At 37.2% G+C, this 27,936-nt stretch overlaps 1 protein-coding gene across 9 annotated transcripts in view; it reads left to right on the forward strand.

The window, feature by feature from the left end:
• LOC149086538 (S1 RNA-binding domain-containing protein 1) overlaps positions 1–27,936 on the forward strand; it is a 542,948-nt gene that overhangs the window by 18,007 nt on the left and 497,005 nt on the right. Inside the window, exon 1 of one of the 9 annotated variants that reach the window (XM_089256013.1) lies at positions 2,644–3,335. The exons of 5 other annotated variants lie outside the window; for them this stretch is intronic. Coding sequence is in view for 2 of the 4 variants with exons in the window: in XM_089256014.1 (XP_089112140.1) it covers positions 13,030–13,107 (78 nt within the window). In the remaining 2 variants the exon portion in view is untranslated. Of the gene's footprint in view, positions 1–2,643; positions 3,336–12,610; positions 13,108–27,936 lie in introns of those variants that run through there. 3 more of the 9 variants (XM_089256014.1, XM_089256005.1, XM_089256012.1) reach the window with 3 other exon arrangements.

Here is a 27,936-nt window from a genome sequence, read left to right on the forward strand (position 1 = left end):
AAATTTTAAGTGGATATAACCAATTTCTGGTTGTAAGAACAGGACCCTCAACTAAAGCCTTTTTCAACTGATCAAACGCCAACTGGTGATTAGAATCCCACAGAAACTTTTTACCTTTCTTTAACAACTCATATAATGGCAGAGCCCTCTCTGCGAACTTGTCAATAAATTGTCTATACCATCCAACTAGACCTAAAAACTGTTGAAGATGTTTAACATTCAATGGTTTAGGAAAACTCTGTACAGCAACAACTTTATCATCACAAGCACTCCACCCATTTTCAGTCAAACACAATCCTAAATATTTTAATTTTTTCTTCATTAAAGTACATTTTTCTGGTTTCAGTGTGAGACCAGCTCGGTTAAGACATTCCAATACTTCTCGTAAATGTTGGACATGACTCTGAAAATCATCACTATAAATGACAATGTCATCCAAGTAAAAATCACAAAAACTACCCACAAGATGCCCTAAAATTTTAGCCATCATTCTCTGAAAGGTTGCCGGAGCATTGTTCAAGCCAAATGGCATCACCTTAAAGCGATACATTCTGGTACGAGTTACAAAGGCAGTTTTATCACGATCTTCCAAAGCTAAACTAACCTGCCAATATCCGGAAGCTAAATCTAGGGTTGTCAAGTATTTTGAACTTCCAATCCTTTGAATTATCTCATCAATTTTCGGAAATGGATACCTATCAAGTTCGGTGACTTTATTAATATGGGCAAAATCAATTACAAATCTCCAATCTCCAGTATTTTTCTTAACCAAGAAAACAGGACTGCACCATTCGGTACTCGCAGGTTCAATAATATCATTTTTCAACATTTCTTTCACCTCCGATTCGACAATGTCTTGTTTCCATAAAGGAAGTTTGAAAGGAGCTTTGAAATGAGGGGGCCCTCTGGTTAAAATTTTATGCTCACTTACATTCGTTCGACCTGGGACATCCCTAAATAAATCAGGAAATTCTTCAAGAACACCTTGAAACAACCTCTTTTCCTGCTCGGAGGCCTCAGCCCTATTAACCAAGTCAGACATTTTTTCCCACTGAATACTGCCTTTATAAACTTTCAATCCACCCTCTAATTGACAATGTTTAAAATTGACTATAAATTCACATTGCTTTAACAAATCAGCTCCAATTAAAAAACTAACAGGTAAGGAATGAACTACGGCTATATCATGTTCAGACTCAACATGTTTGATTTCAATTTTTAACAACAAGGTTCCCACAGGCCTTCCAGTAGCCCCCAAAGCCGAAAAGAAATCGTTTCCTATCCACGGTTTTAAAACAGCCCCGCCCTGAATCAACAAATCAGCGACTTCTCCATTAATGATAGAAATATCTGCACCAGTGTCGATGATACCTGTGACACTAAGTCCATTTAGTTTCACAGTGGGTTGAAGAAAACTTAATTGTGGGGATTTATTACCTTTGGACGTGTACCCACATCTATCACGTCCACCCTCTCGTTTCCCGAGAAAACAGCCAGTACTTGCTTTCCAGGACAAAAACGTTTAACATGTCCCACTTCATTACACTGGTAACAACGTCGCTGAGATAACGGAGATTCAACCATTCGTCCAGATGGTATACGAGTAGTAGACCTTTGAAACCGACTGAACATAAATTCCTGTAAACACAAATACATTTCCTGAACAGTTGTCGGTCGCCTGACCTCCAAAAAATCACGCGTTATTAACGGAACCTGCCGTTTAATTAATTCAATAATAGCACAATCAGACACATTTTGGTCATAAACATGATATAATTCAACTGTTTTTAGTACAAAATCTTCAAGATTTCCAGAAACAAAAGTTCTCGAAAACAACTCCCTAGCCAAATCAACTTTTGATCTAAATTCATCAAATGTATACAACATTAAATCCTTGAAAGCAGACCAACTATCGGTTAACCCTTGTCTTTCCAACTCAAATCGTCCTACTCTCAACCACCATGACTTTGCGCTCCCTTGCAGGGTTTCTGTCACTATTATGACCTGATCCCTTTGAATATGACCAACTCGAAACAATTCTTCACAACGATTTAGAAAATCACGAACATTTTCAGAAACTGATCCAGAAAACATATTAGTAGGATCAAAATGGGTCATTCTAGTTCCCGAAGGAACACAAAGTCCTAACGAAGGGCGATTAACATTAAAAGTACTAGCTGTAGGCCCGAGCAAGGGTACCGTACTATCGGATTCAGATATATTCTCAACATCTATAGTTACATCGGAACTGTTCATTGTTCTGGCAGTCACAAATGAACTGTTATCAAATGACATACAAGCAGACAAAAAATTTAAGATCGAAATTCTTTTTCGGATTTTATCCCGGACGAGCCCCCAATTTATCTGCAACGTATGTCTTTATCTGCCAATGAACAAAACAGTTTCGAACAACTATTTATTTCTATTATTACAAATTAAAACATTAGTTAAGACATCAATTTAAGGGCAAACCCTTCACTAGAAGGAAAATCGCAAAGTATACTTATAGTGAAAAGATTAGGGCGGAGGTGACACTCAGCTATGGTCTTGAAGAAACGATACTCGAGCACAGATGTCAGTAGAATCACACAGAGTTCGGTGACGTACCCAAGGCGTCGACGAGGCGGCGAAATCGGATCACGGACTTCGACAGAACCACACTTGGTCTTCACCGATCAAGCAGTAGAAGTCAGATGACGGATATCGTGACGAACCCAGAGCGTAGATGAGGCGATGTTATATCCCAAACACCGGTAGAACCACACAAGGTATTCGGCAATCAAGTGATGGAGTCCAGTTAACGGATATCTCGACGAACCCAGGGCGTTGACGAAGAGGCGTCGTTAGATCGCGGACATCGGCGTGCTACACGTGGATTTCGGTGTTCAAGCGGTGGAGTCCGATGGTGGACGTCGTGACGGAAGGGTAGCCTCAGATTGCAGCGTCATACGAGGAAACTATCAGATCATTGCTATTGACCATGCCAGCCAACGCCAGATCGCAGTCGGCAAGATCTACGAAGGCATTAAGATCGAGAACGGACACCAGCAGACATCCCTGAACGGCATTCTTGGAGAGTAGCTGACGGGAACTTGTGTGACGGGAACATCGGACCAGCCGAGTTGTTCGGATGATTAGCGATTCTAGCGCTATATGACTGAAAGCCCATTTGAAGCACGGACGTGATTATATATAGCTCCCAAATCACTAAGCATGCAAATGAGGAGTAACGCACATGCGCCCCCATCGACATCGGCGTTCCAAGCGGCAAGTTCGGAAACTAGTTTCCCTTTCTTCCTAAACCAGTTCGTGACACATCGGCACCGAAAACGTCCGTAAGTAACAAGTTTGTTTAGTCGACAGGAAATAATTATAAACATAAAGTATATAATAGACATAACACAAATGCAATAATAAAACATAACACGTGCACTACCATAACATCAGGGGTAAAGGCCAGGCGAGCGTCAACAAGGCTATGTTACACGAACTCTCGAAGGATTTGTTCGAGCGATATCGCAGTGCTTGCCGCTGCGGGCGCAATATCGAAGGATCGCAACTGCTTTTTCAATTCCTCTCCACACACATGATGAAAAAGAGCAGTTTTCGTAGTTTCTGCCTCAGAACTGGATTTAAGCGCTTCTAAATAATCCAAGAAATCTTCCTTCCAATACCTTCATGCTTCGGACGGGTTTGCCCCGGCATTGAATGGCTGGATGGTCGGCAGGCTGTTCGCCATCTTTTTCAGATCTTTGAAGCGTAAATTCAAAAATACGTGAGTATTTCTCTAACTGACACCATTTTATATATTGATGCTTGGCTACTTAACTGTTTGGTCCACAACCAGTTAGCATGGCATCCAGAGCATGACTCTGCCCTTCTTTATTACTATCACTATCTTACAAGGCAGGATGGTGCTGCCATCTATAAATGGTATTAAATAGTAGATATCTTACAGCAAGAGCAGTTGAATTTTTCTTTCCTAAATTCTTGCATCAGCCAACCGTTGAAACCTGCATATAGATAGCGTAAAGTGATATCATTCTCGGAAAATACAATGTGTCACAAAATAAGAAGTCTAAATTTTCCTTAAATTTCCCGTCCTCTAACTTCCAATTAGAAAGTTGTTGCATTGTCTCTCCTGATGCCAACAGAAAAAATTGCATATGGTTAAGTGCAATATTCGCTAAGATATTTGAATTTAAAAATTGGATAAAAGTTATGAAAGGACAGCAAAAACTAATCGACAATGCTCCTTCCCCTCATTTATGCTGTCCTTTCCAACTTTCCTTCAAATTTTGAATTTAAATATCTCAGTGAACATTGTACTTGTCAACTTGGAATTTTTTTTGTTGGAATCAGGAGAGACAGTGCAGCCACTTTATTTGTGGTTGAGGTCTCAAAACTGTTGCACGGTAATTTTTAATGCCTTTTGAGCATTTTTTCAAACTGAAATCTCTACCACGGATGGTTGAGGACTCAAAGGCCGTACTAACTCTTAAAGGACACCCTGTATGCAACTACACTGCTACACAATTTGCATACTTACTCTCTTCAAAATTTTAACCAGATCAAATTGTCACTTGAGGCTCCTCAGCAGCCGTGGCATCATAGGCTCCGGGCAAAATTATTATTTTGAACCCCCCCCCCCCCCCCATAAACTATGTGCTTATCAAAATTTGTATACTTATACTAGAAAATTGTAAACAAATCAAATTATCACAAGGGAGGAGTATGCGTTTAAATCAAAAATAGGGGGGAGGGCACCAAAATCACTTCAGTCTTTAGGGCGTTCATATGGGCCCTGCTAAGCTGCCTTATGCATTTACCATGCTGATTTACTTGTTTCTCCATGATTGCAAAAAGCAGGGGTGCAAGAGCTGCGCCAATTGCGCCAAACTGCGCCGAAACGGTTCTCTTGCTACACGGTGCGCCATGGCGCCGAATCCCTGCGCATTTGCGCCAATTCTTGTTTGTGGTTCGCGGAGGTACCGCTAATGCACTGTTGTACGTCAAATACCCTTAATTTAGGAAAAAGAAACATGAAAATTTTGATCACGGGACGTGTTCTTTCCGAGACACGGAAAAAGATACGGGGGCGGGAGAAACTTCTTTTTTTTTTTTTTCACTTCCCACCATCTACCACAATTGCGTTATCTCGTGACCTTGGAAAGTAGTTATACTACCTTGAAGTATTAAGTCCTGTACTGTTATTGGTATAACCGGCGGGCTATCAAAGTCCTCGAATGAATATGCCAAATTCTCCGATTTCGGAGACACCGTTTTTTCTCCTGCTGGTTATAGGTTATATACTGAAAATAACAGTAATTTCGCGGCTGCCAACCGGTGTTTAAAGACGGCATACATCGAAAAGGGGATTGGTTTACTCGTTTAAATTACCGAAATTTTTCGGGGATCTTTGGGAAAAAATAGGATCTGTAAAAACTCCAGCTAATATATTCATAGAGTTGTCATCTAGCCACTATAAGGTCGTGTGGTAACGTCGGCGGTTGCCGATTTGCAATTCACATCGCGAAAAACCGGATTTGGTGAACAGGGCCGGCTCGAGGGAAAAAATTTTCTACCCATGCAGAACCTTTTTTTTTGGCGCTACTGACCACGTTTTTTTGGTCGACGAACCTTTTTCCACCCTTTCAACTCCATTGGGCACCCTTCCTTGAGCGGCGCCCAATATGGCCGCACAGTCCACCACTGCATTTGTGGGGGAGGGGCATGCTCTTAACAATAGTCAGAGGAAGGAGTTTGTATTAGGAGCATGCTCATTTTACATAACTTCTGTGAGATACCTATTATATATTAATGTCCTACCTTTCCAAAACATGTTGTTGGACAGAATGAAATGTTTGCACCATTTCTTGTTTTTTGCACTCCCTCTCGTGCATTGCTGGGATGGTACATTACTCCCTCACGTATTGCTGGAATGTTGTTTAACATTGTATCACCAACAGAACTATTGATTTTGTGTGATGAATGGGTTGCACTACAATGCAAATAATTACAAGAAGTGAAATCAGTTCAGAGAATACAGAGATATTGGGCAGACATATTCAAACTTTGTAACTTTGAAAGCAGCCCAAAGTTCAAAATTTTGCCAGTTTTGGTGAAGGCTTTTTTATCTTTAGCACATGGTAATGCAGACAGTGAAAGAGAGTTCATTGTTAACAAATAAATAAAAGTTCGTTTCGAACATTGAAAAATCTGTTCATCCAATGCTTTAATGGAATAAGACATACAAAATCTTATGTTCAAGGGCATGAAAAATTTGAAAAAAATTGTCATTTAGATGCTGAACTTCTGAAAGCGACTCGCGATTCATATTCTATTAACATGCTATTAGGTTGAGAAATTGTTTAAGTAAATAAGTAATTTTTTTTTTTTAAATATTTTTCTCGTTTTTTGCATTTTGCTTTTAAATTTGATAATTTCTTTAAATTCTGTGAGAAGCTAATTATTTTTTCACGGAAACCCTTATTATATTCTGCATGCACTTTTTTTGCTATATCAGGATGAGTAAGATTTTGGTATTCAAGCAGCAGAAATTCTTGTTGCCTAGGTTTTTAGTATGCATGTTGCTTAATTTGAAAAGAGTCTAATAACATTGAAAAATCTGTCCATCCAATGCTTTAATGGAATAAGACATACACAATCTTATGTTCAAGGGCATAAAAAATTGGAAAAAAATTGTCATTGAGATACTGTACTTCTGAAAGCGACTCGTGATTCGTAATCTATTAATATGCTATTTTAGGTTGAGAAATTGTTTAAGTAAATAAGGTATTTATATTTTTCTTGTTTTCTGCATTTTGCTTTTAAATTTAATAATTCCTTTAAATTCTGTGAGAAGCCAATTTTCCACGGAAACTCTTATTATATTCTGCACACACTTTTTTTGCTATATCAGGATGAATAAGATTTTGGTGTTCAAGCTGCAGAAATTCTTGCTGTCTAGGTTTTCAGTATGCATGTTGCTTAATTTGAGTCTAATGATTTTTATTCATCATTTCACTAATGTATGTTTTATTAGTGACAGATAAGATAATTCAGAAAAATTTTTAATGAATTTTAATTTGTGAGTGAAATTTATTTAGAATTATTTGTTCCAACCATTTTTGGCAAAACTATGGGCATTTCACAGAAAAATTACTCCTTATATCGCAGATATAGTTCGTGTTTAGTTCTGCTCCATTTTCAAAATTTCTGCTCCAAAAATGAAATTTGCTGCTCCAAAATGGATGAGGGGCACTTGCACCCCTGCAAAAAGGAAATGAAGTAAAACCGGTCTTCCACAGAAATATTTCATGGACCCATCATGTTGATTGCCAAAATGCACATTAAAAAACCTGCATTTACCCATTTGCATCATAAGCACATATATGCGCAAAATTTTCCTGGCCATTATCACCAAGGTGCAGATATGCGGTTTAGTTTTTTATGCATAAGAACAAAACACTAGAGTACTGTCATACTGTATCAAACTATTAAATTTAATTTTTCAAATTATTTTCAATGTATATCTTCATTGAACTAAGTAAAATTATAAATTCTTTGTGTACGCCATTTTGTTTTTTGCTTTTTATCATTTTGAAATATTTCTAACTTTATACAATAACAACATTTTGGTGATATGGACCAATTTTCCATTTTTTCGAATGATGCAAATGGGTTAAGCAGAACCTGTCTAACGTGGAAACAAAGAAAAATTGTACCCTTTAACGGAAAATTTCACTGACGGAGATCAATGGACGATAATCATCAGAATGATATAAAAATTTTATCGGAGGACAATTTATGAAGTAATAATAGTAAACATTTTTGAGTAGGTAAAATTTTTCATCTCAATCTATGCGCGCAAATGAGAGTTATACATTATCAACACCTTAGATTAGCATAAACCTTTTCTGTACTTGATGCAGTGGTTTTGATAAGCCATAACCATAGTAAAGCAGTTGCTTTCTGAAATTGTAACAAAATATTTCAGAAGAGCAGGCTTTTCAACAGCAGAAATCAGTGTAAGGGTTGAATTTTCAAATGTTATGCAAGACTTACAAAATTGTATGCAAGCTGTGTGCATTCCGTGGTTGCAAGGCTTAGCAGGGCTGGAATTATTTAGAGAGACGGAAAGGAGACAACTGCACTGGTGGCAAAATTTAGGTGGGAACAAAAAGATTGTTATAAAATCTTCGATTTTTTTTTTTTTTACAGTGGTAGGGGCAGCAAGATCATGTTGCTCTTTCCCTTACAAAATTTCTAGTTAAGGTTCTGATGCTGTGAGGATTACATAAACATTGACGATAATGTACAAGCTGAACCTGACATGATAGACAATGCCACCCTGATCGAAAATTTTTGAGAAAGTTAAAAAGAACGTAAATGTTGTTATTTTAGAAGTGCCTAGAACGGTGAGAGCCTGAGGTCTGTCTCTGCTGAGAGAGGCCAGGGGAAACCACCTGATAAAAATGTACATGAATGAAATGACATCTAAAAATGCTCAAGTTCTCGATTCTCATGTAGGCTCATAAGCACCGGAATCTAAAGGCTGAGGCCATTTGAGCCCCCCCCCCCAATAAATTTGTTTTATTCATCAACGTGTGATCTGATGAAAACGACAGCATAAAAACAGGATGCACTGTGTGACTGTTTCTCCTCTCTGGGCTAAACTCCCCCAGCTCCCACTGTCAACACCTTCTAGAGCAGGAAGCCTTCGCCCGCGATAATATCACCACACTCCGGCCTAAACGAAAAATAGAATTTCTTCTTCTCAGCATTCTCCCCCGATTGACGCTGCTTCTTCCAAGTAATCACCATTAAAACATCAGTTCGTAACGAACGCACATGGTCGCCAATTGTTACTTTAGAGATATTTTTTCGGAAATATGCCTGACAAGTGCCGTGTCCCGTACTGCAGAGTAAATTTTCTGTCAGGACCAAGTATCTGTATTTTATTTTCCAAAATGTGAAGATCTGAAGAGGAAGTGGTTGAATGCCAGCTTTCAACTTTCACTCTCGTTTTTTTTTCTTTACCCCTGAACTCTGTCCCATGCCTCGAGTGGTGTGTCTTTTTTCTGTCTACACCTATATGGCTAAACCTTTCAATTCAGATGCCGATGCAACTGTCGCAGTGGATGCCATTTCCACATTTTAATGTATCAATATGTGAGGGAAAATTTCTCTATAAAAGATGGAATATATAGTTGAAATCATTCAAAATTGCTCAACTTCGGAATAAATTAAAAATGAAATCAAGTCGTTCGTCAACTTTTCCCGAATATAGTCGAGTCAAAGAAATTAAGAAAACTATACTTCTATTTTGCTAAGTCGTAATCTCATGCGTATTTAAATATTTTTTTTTCGTTCAAAATTATAGTCAGCACAGCATTATTTTCCTCAAGTGTTTATTCATGCACTAAATTCGCGGTAATAGAAGTAAAAAACTTGAAATTTCCAAATTAAATTATTTTTCATAATAAAAAGTAGCAGAATATGGTGACCCGAAATTTCCCTCCAAGATGACAAAAAAATTAAAATATTTTCGCACACAAATCAGAATATCAAAAGAAAATTATTTTATATGTTGTTTCAATCAATTTTTAAGCTTGAAATGCTGTACTTTCGACAGTCAGTTAACAGAAAATTTCTCTGGAAGAATTTTTTCATCTCTAAACTCAGTGTGCCCTCTCTAAAGGTTGGTCCTGCATACGCTTCTGGTTGCAGCTCTCTCTAATAATGTTCATGAAAATAAAAGATTATTAGTGCGCTGAAGGGTGCAGCCTGTTCCTCATAAATTCAGGCCCTGTGCAAACATGAATTTTTTCCCACCCCACCCCCCTTTTATAAAACGTTCTTTCAGGCAACTTTTTTCTATTCGCAAGCACACTGCTTGTTCCCATCATGAAAAAGGGAGCACCCTTATCAAGTTTGACATACGATTGCTTGAAATCAGGATGGTTTTAATCGTTGAATGCAATTCACACAAAGTGTTCAAATTGGGACCTTAATCAAGTGCTCGCAAGCATGAAATCGGACACGGGCATTGAGTACTCTGGAAGCAAGCACCACAGTGCCCGCGAGCAGCAGGTTGAATATGTCTGATGCAGAGTATAATTATGTTTAAAAAGTTTACATAATTACTCTCAAATTAAATTCCACGTTTGGAAATATTCTACGGAAAGGAAGGTTAAAAAAAATAAAGGAAAGGAAATCCAATTTGTGGGCCCCCTAAAACTGCCAGGGCAAAGGGCACATGCCTCGTTTGTCTGTGCAAGAAACAGGCACTCGTAAAGGGGTCTTGCATCTGGTAAGGGTGATCCTCCAACATAAAACTAAGTATTCGCGTGCCTCCACGAAATGTTTGGAAAAATGTGGAGTCAAGTGTTTCAACAGCACCGTGGACTTCCGATGAAAGTGATATTTGGAGAGTATTTGTATACCAACTTTATACACACTTTGAAAAATCATACCATTAGATCTCATTACCATAAATAGCCCTCCAACACATCTAAGGTTAAGGTTCTCATGCCGTGTCTGGATTGCCCCATGCATTGAGGTGGTCCCGCGAAGAGCTCGTGAATTATTTTGTAATTACACTTACACAGCAAACCTCCGTAATGCGAGATCTTCGCAAAAACATGAAAAGAAATCGACCAGCATTTTAATATGAAATTCTACCAAAAAAATAATTTTCAAGACAATCTAATCATTTAATTTATATTTTGGCAATTATAATTACCTTTAATTAATTGTTGATGTTCAGTGCCTTTTAAAAAGCTGTCTCAATAACAAAATAGTTATAGATTTTTCATTTGTGAGAAGTCACTGCGGCACCATTGGAAACGAGAGATCAGATGAACTGGCCAAATCCTCCACTACTCTCCGAAGAATTAGTAAAATATGCAAACCTCCATATTTGTTCTGAAAACGCCTCTGGCACGTGTAAGTCTACAGAAGTTGGAACACCGAGTTTTTAAAATCCAATACGGCAAAATGGACAAAACGTTTTTTTCCAACAGTGCATCATCAGTTAAAGCAACCTTACTTTTTTCCGGATTTCCTTCTCATCCAGTTTTTAACTGGACGCGGAAATTTCAAATCTTATCTCAAAAGATTTAACTTAGCAGAAAGTGACCGATGCAGTTGCGGAAAGGGGAAGGAGGATCCGGAACATCTGATCTTTGAGTGTTCAAAGGTGACAATTCAGAGAACTATATATATTCTCAGAACATATTTGAACGTGATCTATACGGAAGCTATCAATCCAATGGCCACCAATACCTTCAAAATTGGTGTACTCAAAAGAGACTCTGTGTGCCCTTCGAAGATTTGTACATAGCATTAACCCTTTGCATTCGAGGCCTTTTTCGCTCGGGCGAACCAGCAACTCGAGACGATTTTCCGCATATTTGGTGAATTTCTTAGATAACTTAAAATGATTTCACACACAATTTAACGTTTAAAACTTTTATATTTTAACATTTTACACTGAAGAGCCAAAAAAACTGGTACATCTGCCTAATATCATGTAGGGCCCCCGCGAGCCCACAGAAGTGGCGCAACACGACGTGGCATTGACTAGAGTAATGTCTGAAGTAGTGCTGGAGGTAATTGACACCATGAATCCTGCAGGGCTGTCCATAAATCCGTAGGAGTAAGAGGGGGTGGAGATCTCTTCTGAACTTGCAAGGCATCCCAGATATGTTCAATAATGTTCATGTCTGGGGATTTAGGTGGCCAGCGAAAGTGTCTAAAGTCAGAAGAGTGTTCCTGGAGCCACTTTGTAGCAATTCTGGACGTGTGGGGTGTCACATTGTCCTGCTGAAATTCTCCTTATATATGAAGTCCGTCGGAATGCACAATGGACATGAATGGGTGCAGATGATCAGACAGGATGCTTACATACCTATCTGCTTATTGGGCTCTGCAACTTTGAAAATGATATTCCTATTGCCATGACTGTCGAGTTCGAACTAACGCGAAGACGCATATATAACAATAAATCTAAAAATCGTGTTTAAGATTAAATCGTGTTTAAGATTAAATCGTGTTAAGACTGGCAGTTGTTTTATACGCATGTATTGTTGAATATACTCATGAAGCGATATTGCCCAACCAAACCTAAATAAACATCGTTACCGCTCGAATTATTGCGTCAAACCGAGTGGTGATCGAGAGTCACCTCTCGAGTTACCGCATCAAATCAAGTGGTGACAGAGAGTCAACTCTCGAGTGCAAGAGGTTAAGAACTGAGGCTTCTGTTTTCTTTCTTTCGTGTTGTTTGTATTATATGTGTATATTTTCTTTTTGTTTTCTTCTTTTACATATTTTTATTATATTTTTAAGTATTTTCATGATTACGCCTTTTTCTTTTCTTTTACTTTTCTTGCAATTTTATTTTTCTCCTTTTATTACCTTCTTCAGTTTATATATATATATTTTTCACATTTCTATTATTTTATTTTATTTTTTTTTCTATTTTATTTTTTATATCATTATTTTTCTATAATTTTCTATTATTTTTCTATTTTTTATTATTTTTTTAAATCTTTTTTTTTTTCTGTTTACTGTTATTCTTTATTTATTTTTTTTATCATTATTATTATTTTCTTTGAAAACCATTTTTCTCTTTTGTACAAAGTATTATAATTTTTTTTTGTTTTCCGCGGTAAATATGCTGATTGTACCATTATATATGGCCCTATGTTATACTGTGTGGTGCATAGGGAGATGTCTTTTTGTGACACAAAATTAAAAAAAAAAATTAGTTAATTTAAATTTATCTTCAATAATATCACATAATGCACTACGTGACCTGAAGTCTTCAAAAGTATCAACGTTTTTTTGGATGATATCATAAACATTGAAAAAAACTTATGAAAACAACACTGAATCTTCGAGATAAGGAAAGGGAAACTGAACGAAAATCCACACCTGGTAGAGCAGAAGGAAAAGGAATGCCTCTTAAAAAATGGCTGCCTTTCAACAAGTTTGAGTCATGCCTGAGTGATTTACGAGACGATGACATGTGTGCCAGTGGAAAGCGCATTGATGCAGAAGAAATGCACCAGTGTAGACATAGTCAATGATCACAGTAGTGTAAGTGCTCATTTCGTAACAAATTATATTGTTTTATTCTTTGAGACAAATTTTGTGTTTATCATTTGGATATACAACCATACCCACAGATTTCGCATTCAGTGGTTGTAAGTAATCTTAATGTTTCTGTTTACCTAAAAAGTATTGCATTGAAAAAAATTTCAAAATTTACCCTTCCATATAAGTTGACAAATTTCAATGACTTAATTGATATATTAGACACACTTTAAAAGTATGAATCCTATGTGTGAGGAAAATTCCTCTAAAATAGATTTCTTAAATGATGCTCTGTCTTCTTTGAAGACTGATGAAAATGAATTACTGATAAATTTTATAGAGGAACAAATTAAGATTGGTCTTTGTGCAAAAACAACTTGAAATACTCTGACATCATAGTATTTGCTACTCTGTTACATTCAATTTCGCCACATGTGTACAAATTTATAAAATCTAGCAATAAAATGATACTACCTCATTCATCAACTTTGAGGAAAATTAGTCAGCAACTACCAGTTTCACCAACTGAGGAGATCAGTAAAAATTTCTTGATGTACATAAAAGCCAGAGCAAAATATATTTCTGATGCAGATAAAAAAGTTATTCTTCTTGTTGACAAAATTTACATAAAACCTTATTTTGATTATAAGGGAGGTTCTGTTATTGGAATGGCCTTCAACGCAGAAGAAACTGTGAAGAGTGCTTTTGTGTTTATGGTTTCCAGCTTAATGTCCCCTTTTAAAGAAGTTGTGCATATTTTACCTGTGTTCAAGATAAATCATGTATTGTTACATAATGTTATCTTAAGTTATTTTAGGTTTAGAAAATATTGGTTTCACAGTTATTGGTGTTGTCACTGATGACAACGCTATCAATAGAAAAGCAATGAGCGTGTTCACAAAGCCACATAAGAATTTATATGTGTATCCCCATCCTCAGTGTCCATCGAGACCACTATTTTTTTTGTTATAGATAGTGTGCATTTGTTAAAAAATATCAGAAATAACTGAAGATTGAATTAACTTGAATCAAAGAAATGATGGCAAGTGCTATTTTTACCTGAACTTTGAGGTTTCAGTTGGCAATTTTTGTACAGCATCATTGAAGCAACTGTATGACAGACTCTGCAAATGTTGTCTCATATGCAAGAGGGCTAACATGGAAATCTCTCAGATATAATTTAGAGAGACAAAACGTCAAACTTGTACTCAAAGTCTTCAGTAAGTTTGTTTGCGAGGCTTTAAATATATTGGGTCTAGACAGAAATATCCCTCATTTTACTGATACTGCTGAATTTATCAGAGTAATCATAGTGTTACGAACTTTTTAGTGTTACGATACCGGTTTCAGTCTAAGCGCAGCGACATGCGATTGGCGGAGAACTGGCGGGGCGTGTAGAGAAAAATCTAGAAAGTCTCGCCCCTCCATACGGTAGGGGACGGGATGGTCGACGCCGTAAAAAAAGAACTCACCCAGGAAATGAACTCTGTCACGGATCAAGTGATTGCGGTCGACGAGAAGCTCTCGAAGAAGATACAAGAGCTAGAAAAGAGAATTCAAGAGCCTACATTCTCCACGGCTGCGCACCAGGTCCTGCCAACCATAGCTGATGTCAATGGGCCGAACATCAAGCCCTCGACGTATGACGGGAGGACATCTTGGTCGATCTTCAGGACCCAGTTCGAGATGATCGCCTCAGCGAACGGATGGGACTGTGTATTCAAGGCCTTCCATCTAGCCGCCGCTCTCCGAGGTGAAGCTGCAGAAGTTCTTCAGACGCTCGTCGCCGAGGACCGATCCAGCTATGAAGCTCTTACGAACGCACTCGACCTGAGGTTTGGAGAAAATTACCCCAAGGATTTCCACAGGTTGCAACTGAAGACCCGGCAGCAGAAAGCGGACATCAGGGACGGATTGATCCTACAAGCCTTCGTCAATTCTGTCAAGGACCCCGACATCCAGCAGGCGCTGCGTCTGGGCGAGTACAAGGACGTGAGAAGTGCTCTTGTCTACGCCTTGAAGTATGAGGCAGCCGTCAAGCTTCGAGGGGAGAGCAACGAGTGGTCCGAGGCTCTGTTGTGGAGGACGCTACAGCGGACATCATCAGAGAGCTGAAAGATCTCCTAAAAAGCGCCAAGAACGATCGTGGGATCCGAAGAGACAAGTCGTTGGGAACCTGGAAAAGTCACGAAAAAGGCCACCTCTGGAGCGCATGTTCAGTCGCAGCTACCGGTACGGAAGATGCGCCATGCCGAGTGTACCACGTCTCACAGCTGCATGGAGAAGACCACGGACTCCACGGAAGAGGCGAGATTGATGGACTGCCATGCAGGATGGTCATCAACACCGGAGCCAACGTGAGCATCGTCAGGACGGACCTGGCTCGGAAATTCCAACAACGACTTCTCTACGTACCACCATCGTTGATGCTGCAGACAGTCACGGGTGAGAAAATGACTGTACGAGGAAAATTAGAAGTCTCACTGAAGTTCGCCACGGTCACCTACCAACACACCGTCTTCGTGGCAGACATAAGGGATCCGTGCATCATCGGAGTAGACTTCTTGAGGAAACACAGATTTTCCTTAGACATGAGGAATGACCAGCTGCACACGCCAAAGGAGCGTATCGCCATGCTCGGATGTGGTCGTGACGATGTACCTCCAAGGAAAGTGATAGACATTCCAAAGGCGGAAACAGAGTGCATCGCCAATGCAAAGAAGACCAATGGTAGGATCGAAACTGTGCTCTCACGAGGGTCAGATGGCAGGAAGAGGACGATCCAGCCTCGTAAAGAGAATGCGCATGGAAATGCCGACGCCCTGATGAGAGGACCGGGTACACAGAACCGTCGTCGTTGCATCAAGGAGGAAGAGAAGTATGGGCCGGTGAACCTTGTAGTGAGACGGATAACATCTCAAGTCTCAAGTGACGATCCTTGGAGCAACGAGAACACCAGGAAGGCCCAGCTAGAAGATCCCGACATACGACCAATCATAGAGTTGAAGGAATCCACCAGTAGTAAACCAGCATGGCAAGACGTCGCCTCTTCCAGTCTGACGACCAAGAGATGCTGGGCGCTATGGGACTCTCTGGCGATGAGAGATGGCGTGCTGTACTGCAGATGGGAGTCGGAGGATGGAAAGACATTCCAGTGGCAACTCGTCCTGCCAAAGAGCCGTGTGAAAGAATTGCGGAAAGCCTGACCGGTGGACATTTCGGCATGATTAGGACTCTCCAAAAGGCCCGTGAACGATTCTGTTAGGACAAATCCAGGACCGATGTGCGAGTGGTGCAAGAATTGCGACGCCTGCACCGCCCGCAAAGGAATCTCCCCGAACCATGACCACCTAGATAACCGGCCTCTGCGCACGTGCTCAGGAATGCTGTGACGTCAGCAAGAGTAGTGCTATCGTTCCTCCATGACCCTACTCAGCGAAGCACGATTGAACGTGTTTGTTTGTTCTTCATCTCTGCTTCGCACGTGTTTTTATAATTTTATTTTAACTCTGTTTTTTCGAATTTGTATTTTTATATATTTCTCATGCCGTTCACGATGTCGTGCCAAATTATAAATTAAATTGAAGGAATGATCCAAAAGTTGCCGTGCTCAGATGCCGAGAAATAGCATGCCATCGAAAGGTTTTCAAAATTACCAGCAATAGTAAGGTAAGAACGTTCTTGTATTATTTAATAAAATTTTCTTGAATTTTTCTGGTTATAAGAGCATTAGTCCACTAGTTTTATGATAATGTTGAAGGCTATTCCATGTCGAAAGTGCAAAATCACTGATTTTTTTATGATATAACATATATCAATATGGTATATAATATATTTTTTTCCGTAACAACAAACTTCGATACAAATGAAAGTTTATTTAACTTTTTTTCTGTTGCTGTTTTATTAATCTAACTCCAATAATTAAAAACTGATCATTGTTCAAAATTGAACGGATGAGGTACAGCATTTGTGTTTAGATTACATGTTTCACATATTACTCAATTTTTTTTTGTCCATTTAAAAAAATTTTCTCATTTTATCTTTACATAATTTTAAAAAGTTAACATTAGTTCAATTTCTTACCGGCAATGAACTAAATGAAAATTAGGCATGCATTAATAAAGGAGAATTGTTCACGTTGGGAATTTTTTTTCCTTTCTTAATTTTCAATTTTTTTTAAAGAATTTAATCATTATGAAAATTTGTCATATACTTTCAACATTGTGAATATTATGAAACAGTTTTAATTTTTTATGCTTACATATTTTCAAAAATATTTTTTAGAAAACTTATTGTTTCAAGATGTACCTACAAGTAGGAAATCTTGTGATAGTAGAGAGAGAAAAAAAATTTGTAATCATAATAAAATTATATTATTTTCAAAATAAACTGATTTAACACCATAAATTTTTATAAGGGCTCTTTTCTCTCATCTTACAGGTATGTAAACCACATTTCAAGCCAGATTCTCAACAATTTATTTATGAACCCCGAGGAAGCGTTCCTGATTTCATATCTGCTCAGCACCAAACAAACACGGTCATGATTCAACGACATCTATCCTTCATCAACGAATTCAACAAGCTTCCTGATCAGCAAATCTACGGATACAGTAAGGTCTCGAGAAACTGTCTCAATGATGTACCACTGTTGAATCACTTTGACCATCGGTGGTGCCTTTCAAAGATGAAGTGTTATACTCTGACAGTTTGCTCGGCTTCTGCCAATCTGCCAGAGATAGTTGTGTAGTCACACTATGAAGGCTTCCAAGAGCCTTTAGAAGCAGACTTAAGAATTAGGTTCCCTTGCAACTTTGCACGTATAATTACAACAATTATTACAGGGCAGGAGTATGTTCGTGATTGCTAGGTTGCCAGGGAGTTGCTCTTTCATATCCATCGAGACAGGTCACAAATTTTTTTTACTTATGGTCAATTCAGATGGTTCTTCCATGTGTTTTTGTACACTGGGACTCTTGTGTTTCACCGTTCCACACTTCAAAACAAGCCAGAGAGAAAAAGAATATGAAACCGGTGGGAGTATTTGAAATGTGTAAACAACAAGCTTATATAGTATTTAATATAATGAACTTCCTTGATATTTGAGATTATTGGACACTAGTAAATAACAAAGACTGTGGTATGTTTCTTCATATAGTAGATTCCCAATCCAAAGATGATGAAATCATCTGTTGCTAGTGACAACGATTTAAATGTTTCTGCTAGTAGTGGTAATTTGGAAGGTATGTAGCATATCCTTAATCACCACTAACATCAATTAACTCCATGTCGCGTAAGAATAGCACATGAAATAATATGCAATTTATTGATTGAAAGGGAAATTTTTCTATCAGAAAGATGTGAAAAATATTTATGGATAACACTATGAGGTCACGTATATGAGTGTATGTTTTATTACTAATGCGTTCTCAAATACTTTCTGTAAAAAAAATGACTTGTGATGAATTTGAAACAAAAAGGAAAAAATGCCAAGTGAAAGGTAATAGAAAAATGCAAAACTTTCTAAATATTCAAAGAGGTCACCAACGATAAAGAATAAGGAAAAGCCATGAATTTCTAATGGTTTTTGAAAAATTTAAAATTGTGAGTGAGGAACTCTTGTTTCAGAGTAAGAAAAATCGTGACACCCCCACCCCCCTGCCTCTACTTGAGTCATAGCGTTGCCTTTATCATCGTTGGTTTCTTTTTCAATTATGCCTATCAGGCAAATAATTATTACTTGTTCATGCTTTCCACAAAGGGTTTTTTTTTTTTTTTAATATGGTGCAGGTATAATTCGAAACAGCCTGCTATAACATAAAAATGATAAAAGCATAATCATTAAATGCGAACATGTCTTTATGTAACATTACTGTGATTTGGAAAGGAGACATCAACCTCCAAATTTATTCATTAACTTTTTTTTTGTATCTCAAAATGAGTATTTAATATTAATAATAATAATAAATTAGTATATAATACAGTGCAACCTCGATAACTCACATTTTATTATTTATATGATTGCCACAATATTTGATTCATTGGGGAAAATATTTCAACTTCACACATGAGTACCATATCCCACTTAAGTCGACTATGATTTAAACTGCATTACCATAACTCATACTCAGAAATCACCCATGCGTTGATCAGTTCACAAAATTTTGTGACATTACTCTCGTCTGAGGAAAATTGTATTTTTCATTGATTCTGCTATTTGTTGATTAAAATACATCATATTCTCTCTACTCCTTTCACAGTAAGGTTACTTCCCTTTATTTCTCTGTTTGGAACCTGAAAACTCAACCCGTTTAATATGATTGATTGAGTGTGAGAGACGACACGAGAAAGCTAAATTGATGTGTTTTAAATGAGCGGAGAAAATTCATCTGTTTTTTGGTCCATTGCAATATGCTCATTCACAAATAACATCTTCCACCAATCAAAATATATGTCCCTTTTCCACCTAAAATTTGAGATTGTTCCCAATACGAAAACTTTTCGTAGGAAATAGCAGATAAAAACATTTGTTTTTATGAATCTGTGAATGATATCTAAAATTGTGTGTGTTCAAGAATATACATACATAAAAAAAATTGTTTAAAAGAAACTGAAATAAAATTCTCTAACTTGACATTTGCTTACATCAACATAATTATTTTTCGATAGTCTTTGGGTTTCAAGTTATTGGGATTCCATAGTATGTTACTTGGTACACGCCACAGATGATCACAAAAAATATATTTTTAACTGTGCTGTTTACTCAAAACCACCAACTTACATTAAAATCAAATTTGCGTATTTTTGAAATCAATATATCTGAAATTACTGAAAATCATTGAAATCAAATTATTGAAAATCATTGAAATCAAATTATTGAAAATCATTGAAATCAAATTATTGAAAATCATTGAAATCAAATTATTGAAAATCATTGAAATCAAATTATTGAAAATCATTGAAATCAAATTATTGAAAATCATTGAAATCAAATTATTGAAAATCATTGAAATCAAATTATTGAAAATCATTGAAATCAAATTATTGAAAATCATTGAAATCAAATTATTGAAAATCATTGAAATCAAATTATTGAAAATCATTGAAATCAAATTATTGAAAATCATTGAAATCAAATTATTGAAAATCATTGAAATCAAATTATTGAAAATCATTGAAATCAAATTATTGAAAATCATTGAAATCAAATTATTGAAAATCATTGAAATCAAATTATTGAAAATCATTGAAATCAAATTATTGAAAATCATTGAAATCAAATTATTGAAAATCATTGAAATCAAATTATTGAAAATCATTGAAATCAAATTATTGAAAATCATTGAAATCAAATTATTGAAAATCATTGAAATCAAATGTGTATTTTTGAATTTATTTCATGTGTGGACAGATTTGTTTTTCCTACATCAATGAAAGGATTTTATATTCATGTAAAATAAAGTTGTCAACATTTTTCGAAAAATGTAAATAAACTTTTCCAATTTGACATTATTATGGTGTCTTTTATTGCTATCAAATAATATTTAGAAGTAAAAAAGATACAAGGCTTTTTTTTCTCATTTATCTGTTCAAAAATCAGAAGCTTTTCAAGATATTTCTGCAAAGGTTGAATTTTAGAAATACTCGATTTTTTTAAAAAAAGTCTCATACTTATAGAAATATCTGTACAGAATGATTGGGGTTTTTTTTTCAAGTAGAAAAAAAATTAAGGAATTAAGATGACTCTCTACAATGTGTGTGTGAAGATCTATGAAATCATTGTTTAATTGAAAAAAAAGTGAATAGTGCAGTGCATAACTGATGGGAAAGGGCAAACAAATTTTTTTAAAATGAGTCTAATGTGTTTATTGTTGAAAAATATTGATGTCTTTTAAGAAAATTTTTTGACTGGTTACGTGATTCAAATTCTTCAGGGAGAAAAAAACTTCGAAAAATATCGTCGCCGTATCTGATCAGATCGTTAGGCTTAAGGAGGTGGAGGTTTAGCACTACTTCCAGTGACGTCACAACGCTACGCAAAGGCCGGTTATATAGGAGGTCGTGCCCGAACATCCTGTGACCATTGCCGAGGACCGTCCACGAGAGCACCGGATACTCATCATCGCTGATGAGAGAGGACCTTCGAAAGCCAGGTGATCTGATGTTGCGGCGACCAATAGATGCTGCTCTTCCACCGGAGGAACACGTCCAGGGACACCAGGAGCGCCTCAAGGACATGCATAGAATCGCCAGACACAGTGTCAGCATCAGCTCCGAAAAGATGAAGAACCACTACGATGCGAGGGCCACGTCTCATGACTTCAAGGAAGGGGACCTCGTCTGGCTGTGGAACCCGAAGCGCTAGAAAGGACTGTGCCCGAAACTTCAGACGTCATGGGAAGGATCCTACAGCGTCGTGAAAAGACTGAACGACGTCGTAGCTCGGATCCAGAAGACGCCATCCTCGAAATGCAAGGTGGTTCACTTCAATAGACTGGCCTGTTACCGCCGGGACAACCTGCCGATTTAAGGACTGAATTGTCGGGACGAACAATTCTAAGAGAGGGGCAATGTTACAAACTTTCGACGATAGATGGCGCGATTTGTTCGATGGCTCTCGAAATCTGTCGATACCGGTTTCTGTCTAAGCGCAGCGACATGCGATCGGTGGAGAACTGGCGGGGCGTGTAGAGAAAAATCTAGAAAGTCCCGCCCCTCCATATGGTAGCTCCGCCGACTAGGAAGCTGTGAAATAGAATTTTGTTGACTTTTCTTGTTACTCACTGGTATTTTTGTTATCTCACAAGTGTAATATGGATGGGTGTCTTTCTGCTCTATTTGGCTCACAACAGTTACATAGGTCAGCGATTGTACTAGCTGTGTGTAATTGAAACTTGTTGGGTTAGATGAAACAATTTTAATTGCTAGCTACTTCACTCACCAGTGAATAGTTAGCAAATTTGTTCAGTGTCATAAGACTGCATTTATAGTCTCCTGTACCTACTAAATGAAAAATGCCTTTCTATGACTCATGTTTTTTTTTATTTCTTAAACCAGTCTCCAGGGACGCCGAAAGTCAAAAATGATTGGTGTTGCTCAAAGTATGCGAGTCATTTCTCTGTATAGGCCTTGATATTTACATATATTTTCCTCTGACCATACGTCCTTTTGAAGTAGAGTGTCCCGTTTTTTTGGTTTTGAATCTATTTGATTTCATCGATGACCCGTTCTTCAACCTACTTTTGCAGTAGTGGTAAGTAAAATGTAACAAACCTATGCCGGAGGGGGTATAGGGGTACTGTTGGCAAAGTGTGGTTATGCGCGAGTACAGACGGAAAGAATACGAGAATAATGATCGCCAAAATAACGGATTTATTTAACGACAGCATATTGATCTCCACTAGAAATCATCGAAAACTAAAGTCCATATTACGTCTAACATAACTGATGAAACAACGCAAACATAACACTAAGACAAGAACCACAAAAAAAAAAACAGGATCCCAAACAGTTCATATACACTGCTGGCCACCGTAAATGCAACACCCTGAAGGAAGCATGCAAATAATATGAAATTTACAACATGCATTAGCGAAGGTGAGATATGCAAATGATTAGAATTTCAGCGCAGACGCACATCACGCGTGCCTGTGGTGCCACTTCAAAGCGCTATTTAAGGCTTGGAGATTTCGACGATTTGAAGTACGGCAATTGTGTTTTTTTTGTGGTTTTTTTCAAAAAAAACGGCCAATTATGCCTCGTAGAAAACAGCGATCATCTTTTGATCAAGTATCCGAGTTCGACAGAGGAAGGATAGTGGCCTACCGAGATTGTGGATTATCTTTCAGGGAAATCGGTAGTCGTGTTGGACGAAACCAAACAACTGTAATGCGGATATGTGATCGTTGGATGCAGGAGGGTACGACGGACCGACGTGTTCGATCGCATCCACCTCAGTGCACCACTTCACGTGATGACAGGGGTATTGTGCGTATGGCAGTGACGGATCGCTCAGCCACATCACGAACCATAGCACAGCACATTCAGTCTGTACCGCATCATCCAGTGTCTTCGCGTACCATTCGACGCCGTTTACAGCAGAGTGGTCTGTCCGCAAGACATCCATTGCTTCGTCTACCCTTGACGCAGAACCACAGACGTCTCCGCCGCCAATGGTGCGATGAAAGAAGGATGTGGACGGCACAATGGAATGAAATTGTCTTTACTGACGAGTCACGCTTCTGTCGGCAACACCACGATGGTCGGATTAGAGTCTGGAGACACCGTGGAGAGAGGATGCTGAACAGCTGCGTTATGCACCGCCACACTGGTCCTGAACCGGGTATTATGGTATGGGGCGGTATTGGATATCACTCTCGCACTCCTCTAGTAAGCATTGCCGGTACTTTAAAAAGCCAGCGCTACATCTCCGAGGTGTTGGAGCCAGTTGTCCTTCCTTACCTTCAGGGCTTGCCCACAGCCATATTTCAACAGGATAATGCGCGACCACGCGTGACACGCATTGTCCAAAGGTTCTTCGTCAATCGCCAGATTGAATTGCTTCCCTGGCCAGCTCGCTCTCCGGATCTTTCGCCGATAGAAAACATGTGGTCCATGGTTGCTCAACGATTGACCCAGATTACATCCCCAGCTGCCACACCAGATCAACTTTGGCAACGCGTGGAAGCTGCTTGGTCTGCTGTACCCCAAGAACACATCCAAAGTCTCTTTGAATGAATGCCGAGGCGTGTGGCAGCGGTGATCTCCAACAATGGCGGCCAATCTGGCTACTGATTTTGGCAGGAACCACACTTCACAGAAGTCTATAAAATTAATCATTTGATTCTTGGTCAACATGTTATCTACAAAATAAATATTGTTGCGATATCTCTTGTCTTTCTTGGTGTTGCAATTTGGGTGGCCAGCAGTGTATATACACATTACAAAACATGTGCGATCACGTCATGATTTGCATATCGGATCGTGATCGATCCGGTTACGGTGGAGTTCCTTTAATTTGCATGAAAAATAAATAAACCTAACAATCGGCCCCCTCGTGCAAATTAATTTAAAAAAAAATACAATATATACATACATAAACACAATACCAATAAATTTTACAGATATAACAAGATGCATCAAATTTATAATATTTACATTACGCATACAAACATTTTTTCACAAAAGTTATTTTTTGCCTCTCTAGTCATAGGCTTTGTAAATATATCTGTCATATTTTTGTTACTGTTGTCAAATTTAACATTAAAGTACTTATCACGGACAAGATTTCTGAGGAAGTGATGTTTAATGTCTATGTGCTTTGTCCTGTGAGTTTCTAATGGAGAGCTTGAGAAATCAATTGCAGCCCGATTATCGCATAGTAAATTGCATTCGGTCATTTCTAACCCTATTGGTCTACATTCTTTGACTATATTTTTTATCCACATTAATTCTTTAGCAGATTCAGTAAGCGAAATATATTCTGCCTCCATTGTTGACAAGCTTACAGATTTATGCTTGAAGGTGCGCCAAAAAATGGGAGATTTGTCAATTAAAATCAATGTACCTCCCATAGAGATTCTGTCATCTCTACTGGCTGCAGAATCAGAAAAACAATTCATGTTAATATTTCTGATTTTTGACAAGTCTAATTTATAGTCTTTTGTATATTGTACATATCCTAATAATTTTAATAAACAGTTCCAATGTCTAATTCCTGGGTTTTCCTGAAATTGAGATAAAATATTTACAGCGTAACATATGTCCGGTCTGTTTCTAATTGCAATGAATGAAAGGCAACCTAAAATATTTCTATATGGAAGTTTTGACATCTCATTTATCTGGTTTTGATATGATGGAGAGTCAAGTTTGGACAGGATTTGACTTTTGGTAACGTTGCCAATTTGAAATTATACTTAGGAAACATTTTACATATCTTATCAATATATGAACGCAGATGAATAGATAAAAAACTATCAGTTTCTTCAAATTCAATACCCAAAAGTTTTTTGGTTTTACCCAACATTTTCAATTCAAATTTAAGACCTAATATAGTGATAGCTTCATCAATAGCTTACTTAGTTTTTCCAAAAACTATTATATCATCAACATACACTAATAATATTACAGTTTTTCCTCTCCTGCATACACAATTGCAAGTCCATTTTTTTAAACATTGTAACCAGTTCTAATTACCATTCCCTACCACTTTGATGTAAACCATACAAAGCTCTTTTTAACAGACATACATAATTTTTCTTATTGTCATTTATATATCCTTCTGGTTGAGACATAAAAATAGGTTTGGATAATTTTGCATACAAATATGCACTTTTTACATCTAATTGATAATGTAACCAACCAAGCATACATACCAATAAAGAGAAAAACAATCGAATGACACTGAAATTTACTACTGGACTATAAACTTCATCATATGATTCCCTTTTTTTTTGTCTATAACCTTTGGCTATTAAGCGAGCCTTATACTTAACAATTTTCCCTTTTTCATTTAATTTTGTTGTATATACCCATCTGCATCCAATAACTTGTTCTTTGGGTGGCGGAACTAATTCCCAAACTTGCCTGTCTTTGATAATTTGTATTTCTTCATCCATAGCATTTTGCCAATTTTTTACCTGAGGAGAATTAAATACATCTTTATAGTTCTTAGGAATCTTCAATTCTACTTGGTTTGCTTCTGGAAAATTCTGCATCATGCTTTGGGTAATATTGTATTTACACAACTCTGAAAGTTTACCTGATGAATTATCTTTACCACTAAAATTAAAAAGTTCATTTCTAAACTCTATACCACGTTTCGCACAGTATTTCTTTATATCATGTGGGGATCTAAATCTTGTTTTTGTCCCTTCAATATAGTAATATATGTCTGTCCTTGATTGATCTTTTCTCAAGACAGCTTTTCTAATCCATGGGATTGATATACACGGAATTAACTTTTTTCTTCCTCTGTTCGAAATTTTGTTTGATCTGGGTTAATTTTAGTGATGAATTCTGAACTTTCAGATAAGTCTACTGACTTAATTTCATCATCTGAGTATGAAATGTCATCTATTTCGAAGTTAGCATAACCTTGTTTATTAGAATATGTCATATTTCCTTTCAACTGCTCATTAAAGTTAACATTAGCAGTTTCAATCATTCTGTGTTCATCTCTTAACCAAATTCTATAACCACGTGTTCTTTGGGCATATCCCATCATGGTTCCTAAACGTGCACTCATGTCTAGTTTCTTTCTCTTTTGTTTTGGAACTCCTACATAAACAGTACTGCCAAAAACCTTCAAATGGGATACTGTTGGTTTGTTCCCCCCATATAACTCAAATGGCGTTTTTGTTTGGTTCTTGTGACAGACTCTATTCCAAACATAAGTAAAACAAATTATTGCTTCTGCCCAGAACTTATTATCAATATCACTATCTTTCAGCATAGCTTTAACACCATCCAATGCTGTTAGATTATAGCGTTCACTCACACCATTCTGTTCTGGGGTGTAATCATTTGTCCTTTCATATCCTATTCCCTGATTGTCTAAGAATTTTACAAATTCATTATGGCAAAATTCCATGCCATTATCTGTACGAACAGTTACTATTTTCAGATTTAGAAACCTTTCTTGTCTCTCTTGAAATTTTACAAAAAGTTGGAAAACTTCACCTTTTCTTTTCATTGGGAAAACAAACACTTTTCTAGAATAATCATCTGTTATAGTTAAGAAATATAAATTCCCTCCACAAGATTCAATAGGCATTGGACCACATACATCCATGTGTAATAATTCCAAAGGTCTACTAGATCGAATTTTGTCAATAGGTTTGAAGGGTTTTCTTTTGGATTTTGCCAGTTTGCAACTAACACATTCTTCCATAGGTTTATTTAACAATGGTAACCCTCTAACACTTGAATTCTTACTTGTATTTTGCAAATAATGTATATTCACGTGACAAAAACGTTTATGCCAAAGTTCTATATTATCGTTAGTTCTTGCAATAGAATTATACATTTCTTTCTCTTTTTTGACATTTGTATCAGCAGATACGTTCTTGAAGTTATTTGAGGTTTCACAACTGTTCGTTATCAATTCATCAATGTTAAAATCCTTATTTGAATCACCATTAAGATCATAAATTGGTCTTAGAACATACAAATCATTTTTTCTAATACCATAAAATAATTGTCCATCCTCTGGTGTATAGTCGCTGCTAAGTCTTCCGTTACAACCAATAAAATATGCACCACATTTTTCTAACAATGAACATGATATTAAATTGCGTCTCAATTTCGGTGAATATAGTACATCACATATTTCAATAGTAACCAATTTTCCTTTCAATCTTACATGGAAAGTTACATCACCAATACCTACTATTGGGCTTTCAACTCCACCTACAGCTAAAACCATATTAACATCTTCTAACTCCTTAAAGTTAGTGAAAAGGTCTTTATTGTTACAAAAATGGCGAGTTGCTCCACTATCTAAACACCAACTAAATTTATCCATATGAAGTTTAGCATGATTAAGCATGACTTCAACATTTGACTCAAATATTGGCTTATCTTTTACATTACATTTTTCTTTGAAACTTTTACTAACACTGGTTAAATCTTTCTTGTTATATCTGTTTGAAGGACTTGGTACTTTTACATTACAATTAACCTTCAAATGTCCTAACTCCCCATCTGTAACAAGGTCCAAGTTTTTTAGAATTTGTCATTTTTCTTTTGATCTTTAACTTAGTTTTGGCATTTAGATTTCTATTGTTACATTTAACAGTTGCCCCATATGCCCCATCTATACTATTCTCAAAAT

The sequence above is a fragment of the Pholcus phalangioides genome, unplaced genomic scaffold, assembly GCF_987345545.1.
Source record: "Pholcus phalangioides strain wild (caught in Gottingen) unplaced genomic scaffold, Ppha-v1.0 ptg000004l_1, whole genome shotgun sequence".
Lineage (NCBI taxonomy): Eukaryota > Metazoa > Arthropoda > Arachnida > Araneae > Pholcidae > Pholcus > Pholcus phalangioides.